Raw genomic sequence first — 5067 nt, 5'->3', positions numbered from 1 at the left:
GTAACTGTCAATGAGTGCACTAGTCTTTATGGGCAGTGAAAAACTCGACTATTATTTGAGAACACAAGAGCTTATGATGTAAGAGTTACTTGTATCGCTAAATATTCATGTTGGTGAACGTGTGTGTGTTCCTCGAGATCAATCCGCGGTTGTGAAGGGCGGAACCGCAAAGCCAATCCTGAAATCAACCCATTTTGCGTCATCCAATTCGGAGCTCTCGTTGTTATGGAAGTCTACCTGTTTCAAAACAAATGTCTGGCCTCTTCAAGCCCTTGTAATATGAAGAAATTGATCTGACCATTTGCCCACAACATCGCATCACACATTCATTCTTCCACTTTGCTTTCTAATTTCGGTTGAAATATTTTTAACATCAACAATATTAGATGGCCATGATCAGCTTAAAGCTCAGTTGCACTCGAGGGATAGAATCTCGGGCTGAGGAATGAAAAGAATTCGGCATAATCTGTAACAATTTGGTGCAGGCCACCAAGCACCAGCTTAAGATAAAGAAGCAAGGAAAAGGAAGAAAAAAAATCCAAGGTAAGAGCTTTTCATGCATGGCAAAACCACTGAAAGGTTAATAAGCAGCTTCTTATTATACGTATGGAAAAGCCTCTATCTGAAATGAGAAAACCAACGGGGAAGATAAGTTCTCATTCTTACTTTCTTCCAGGATACTCCACGCCACTGGGAAACAAGCCAAAGAGCATATATAATACATACATGTACAACTGATCCGAACCTGGCTGTGGATGATGGACAAACAAAAACGAACACCGAATTTTCTGTAGGACCAAATGAAGTAATCAAGCTGGTAGATACACTGTGAGCCGAATGATACACTAGCATTTTTCTCTTCTTGGCCTCTTATGAGCTTGTTCTGAGTTTTCTGCACTGCTCCCAACTCCATCTTGCACGAGTAGTTGATTGCTTAGATACTGGTTTACCTGATCCTAAGAAAAAAAAAATATATATCACCGCATCATCAAGGGTTTCTGTTAAAAAATCATAGCATCATAGGGCTTCCAAAACTCTAGTCTAGGATCATAAAATTGCCAATTCCTTTTTTTCAAGAGAGAGAGAAAGAGAGAGAGAGAGAGAGAGATCACAAAGCAAATATGCTACCCTTGTTCAAAAATCATGGAATCATATAGGGCTTCCAATAATTAGTTTAGGATCATAGAAATAAACCTTTGAACTGGGTGCCACAGCAGTTGTACTATTTTCTCGTTTGCCAACATCAATTTGCACTCCGATGCTTGTCTGTGCTAGATCCACACCAGAGGATTGTAGTGCTTGGGTCAGAGTATTCAATATCCTGTTGAACACCAAAAACCCATTCTATAACAGCATCTACAAGATCTCTTTACAGTACTACTTAACAGCAAAATGAACTGATGGCAGGAATGATTGCTAAGACTACTATTAATACCGCATTAACTGGTATGAATTCTGAAGTTCAAAATCAATTTGTTCCAACAAAATCGACATCCCTAAAAAAAAATCAAACCATAAACAAGGGAATAATCATTGGCATATATTACACCTCATACCATACAAATTCAAGTAACCCTCGTGATGACCCACCAATTTACCTTGCACAAAAACCTTACCCCAGATAAGTGCGGTGCATGAAATTTGAAAACATAAACTTGCAGACAACATCGAAGTAAAAACTTTATTGACCAAGTTACTAGCCTAGACGATTCTTTCATAGATACTTGCATCAAACTCTTCTAAGTTTTTGAGATGGTGTTAGACAACCATGAATTTTCTTTCCTGATCTCCCACATCTCCCACGGTTAAGGTCAGTGCAAAGTATACATGACCAAACATGCTAGTTCCATAATACGCATGACCATGAAGTGAATTTATTCCAAGAACATGGTTAATGGCTCGTTTCACAATTACTAATGCAACAGAATTATTAAGAGATGGGCAGATGCTCACTGTTGAGAATAGGCATTTGAGATATTAACTGATAGACTGTCACTCCCCAAGTCCTCCTGTCCATTCAGTGTATTGTTTGGAGTAGAACACTCAGTAGCGCATGGTCTACCGTGCAACAGCTGGGATTGAAGCTGGTAAGCCATGTTCTCAACGTCAGAAACAGATTCCTGCAAAGACTGTGCAGGCAAACCACCCCTCCCAACAGCAGCAAATACATTCGATGGTGTCTGCACATCAAATGGAATTGCTGGGTTGGTGGGCCCATGGGGATGATCCAATGTTTTGTACATTGCAGCAGCGCCCATGTCAGATTCTATTGAGTTATGTACATTTGCAAGCATGACACTATTCTCATGAGCAGAACCATTTTTCATAACTTGTGTATGATCAAGTAGGCTTTCGGCAGAAGCACGATCAATCTTCTGTTTCAAAGGAAAAAAAAAACCATTTGGAAGGGAGAACAATATAGGGAACAATATGCCCCACAATCAAATATAAAGCGGTCATGATTACAATTCATGTCTATAAAATATTCAACAAAGAGAACAACACATGCATTTTCTGTTCTTAACGTGATCAGTGAACATAAGATGAATAGCCCTCCCTCTGTTCACTAAAATTCACTAACATTTGATGTGTAATTTGCCCATCATATGGTCCAGATTAAAAAGTTTATGAGAACACCTTTGGAACCTAGGCCACTAGATCCAATGAGAATGTTTTTTTTTAGCCTACAAATGCATGCATTCAAATGCCAGTATGCAAGTCATGCAATGTACCAAACCCCAAATCATCGAAGGCCCTGAAACTCTCAGTCCTGCACTTTAAACCAAGGTCGCATCTTCAACATTCCAAAATGAACAGGCGAGTACATGCAGCAAAACCTCAATATATCATGACTAAGTCGTTTATAAGAAACCCTAACTTTCAGGAAATCAGAATTGGACTGGTAATGAAAACAAGAAAACATTTATTGGCTTGTTTACAAATTATGAAAGCCATCCACATTTTAAATATACTTTATAATATAAAAGTTAGAAAAAATAAAGGTACCATGGAAGTCATCACTATCCCATTTTGGCTATTATGCTGTATGTAAAAAGCACACAGGAACCCATTAAAATGTGCATATCTTAATCAAAATCAGTGAACTTCAATGGATGTGTTTTAAATGTTCTCAAAGTTGTAAATTGTGAGCACATCCTTCATACCCAAGCAATAATCCCTCTCCTGGTTATGACCATTAAACCCACCTTGCATGTTAGGCGCAAGAATTAGAAACATAATTCATCTATCCTTCAAATGCGCAGACAAAGAGGCACAAATGAAGTTCATCTATCCTTGAAGTTGTTTTATTCCATACCCTAGTTTGTTATTGAATTGGTAGGGTACGGTCATTTTTTAAGAAAATATTCAAGTTAAAAGATCATATAATAGGAAATTCAAGCCAAAAAGGACTCAGCTACTATTTCTTTTGGACAATCAATAAAGAGTTGTTGCCGACTCGAAAACTAACATAAACATCCTTTCTCGTTTCATGAGGTTTTAAACAGAGGTAAGTATATTATAAGTGATGGTAAATAGCACCAAGCAGACTAATGTTAATCAAAAGCAATAACACCCACACGGACAAGAACATGTTCAGAATTGAAAGTTTACCCATGGCAATAATTTAGCTGGCTCCTGACTCCAACCTTCATATGATCCCTCATACATTTGTAACTTTTCTTGTAAAAACTGAATGTACTCTATAACCTGCATAAAATTAAAAAAAAAACTTTCAATCGAAGCAGAAATTCAAAACCAAAATGAAAGAAAAAAAATGAAACATATTTGATCGGTTCACCTCTAACAAGAACGAAGCCTTATCTCTTTTCTGATCATTTTGAGGAATAAGATTTCTCAAAGCCTGGAACCTGCTTGACAAAACATGCCATCAATAAGCCAAAAACAACTCCTATTTTAAAGTATTTATGTCAAGTTATATATATATAAAATCAAAGAGTGATGCATTAGTAATCAAATGCAAAATACTCATACCGCGAAAGCTTTAAGAAAAAAATCTCTAGTGTCTAGTCACTAAATTTTAACAAATTGAAACAAAAATATCATCAAATTATGAAATTTCTTAATCATTCCTTCGCCAATTAAGCCTAAAACAACGCACATTCCGCAATTGATAATAGAAATAGCACAATCGTCATCATTTTTATAAAATTTCATGTAATTCAAAAAAACATTGCCTCTCGTTAATCTTGCTCCTTCTACGCTGCTCTGTCTCAGAATGCTTGGAACGGTTCGCATTCGCCTTCGGCTCGCTGCTTTTACTCTCTGGTTTCACTACTTCCCCTATATATATTTATGACATTAGTCAACAAAATCATTTTAAAAACAAAAAGAATTGTGTACGTTGACGTTACCTTTGTAGGACGACGAGTCGTAGTCTTCAGGTTCATCTTCTTCGTCGAGCTGAGACTTCGCTGATTTCACCATAGTTACTACTATATCTCGACTCGACAATTTTTTTATTTTTTCCTTAGTAAAGAAGAAGTTCTTCCGTGAAACCAGCAGAATTTCAGTTTTGAAGAGAGAGAGGGGGTGAGAGGAGATCCGACCTTCGGGAGGAACCGGACCGTATTTAAAGAGAGGGAGAGTGTGTACAGTTGTGCAGAGAAGAAGCCCTAGGCCCTAGGAGATGATCATATGATTTGATATTCAGAGAATTTCTTATTTTTTTTTTATTTTTTTTATTTATCCTATTACTATTTGTTAAATTTGTTGGGTTTTTAAAGACAGATGTCAGGTTGATGGTTGCTAACATGCGCGTGGGGATTTGAGCGTGCATAAACATTGTTCAAATTTTCATGTTTTATTGAACTCAATGAATTATTTTTTATTTTATTTCTCAAATTTTATTTAATAATTATATTTTTGTGGGTTTAAATTAAAGAATAATTAATTTAAATTTGTTGATCAATAATAAAATTGAAAGAAGAATGACAATTATAAAAAAGGTGATGAAAATTACAGTTCTCAATTTAGCTCTCGAACTTTCAAAATTATACTCATTTGATTCCTAAATATTCTTATAATTCAATTTTAATATAAAATTTT

At 36.2% G+C, this 5067-nt stretch overlaps 1 protein-coding gene across 5 annotated transcripts; it reads right to left on the bottom strand.

Moving 5' to 3' along the window:
• Positions 1 to 573: 573 nt before the first annotated feature.
• On the bottom strand, positions 574 to 4726 carry LOC133698152 (transcription factor BIM2-like). 5 transcript variants are annotated; one of them, XM_062120991.1, is made up of 7 exons: positions 4374 to 4726; positions 4197 to 4302; positions 3800 to 3869; positions 3613 to 3708; positions 1983 to 2375; positions 1195 to 1321; positions 574 to 956 (listed from the first exon to the last, which is right to left on the bottom strand). In XM_062120991.1, exons 1-6 carry the CDS (start codon positions 4444 to 4446, stop codon positions 1244 to 1246), a joined length of 816 nt encoding a protein of 271 aa, XP_061976975.1. In that variant the 5' UTR covers positions 4447 to 4726; the 3' UTR covers positions 574 to 956; positions 1195 to 1243. The 5 variants fall into 5 exon arrangements, with proteins under 5 accessions (XP_061976975.1, XP_061976976.1, XP_061976974.1 ...); XM_062120992.1 differs by having other exon boundaries at positions 574 to 950; XM_062120990.1 differs by having other exon boundaries at positions 574 to 950; positions 1954 to 2375; positions 4374 to 4725.
• Positions 4727 to 5067: the final 341 nt, after the last annotated feature.

The sequence above is a fragment of the Populus nigra genome, chromosome 7 (assembly GCF_951802175.1).
Source record: "Populus nigra chromosome 7, ddPopNigr1.1, whole genome shotgun sequence".
Classification (NCBI taxonomy): Eukaryota; Viridiplantae; Streptophyta; class Magnoliopsida; order Malpighiales; family Salicaceae; genus Populus; species Populus nigra.
Note: the sequence above shows the minus strand (reverse complement) of the source record. Positions and strands in the feature narration are given on the sequence as shown.

Coding starts and splice junctions, on each gene's coding strand:
- LOC133698152 (XM_062120987.1), bottom strand. CDS start 4,446: ATGGTGAAATCAGCGAAGTCTCAGCTCGACGAAGAAGATGAACCTGAA. Junction 3,870..4,196: donor AGGAGCAAGATTAACGAGAG/GCAATGTTTTTT, acceptor TTTGTCAAGCAG/GTTCCAGGCTTTGAGAAATC. Junction 957..1,194: donor CTGTGGCACCCAGTTCAAAG/GTTTATTTCTAT, acceptor TTTTTTTCTTAG/GATCAGGTAAACCAGTATCT.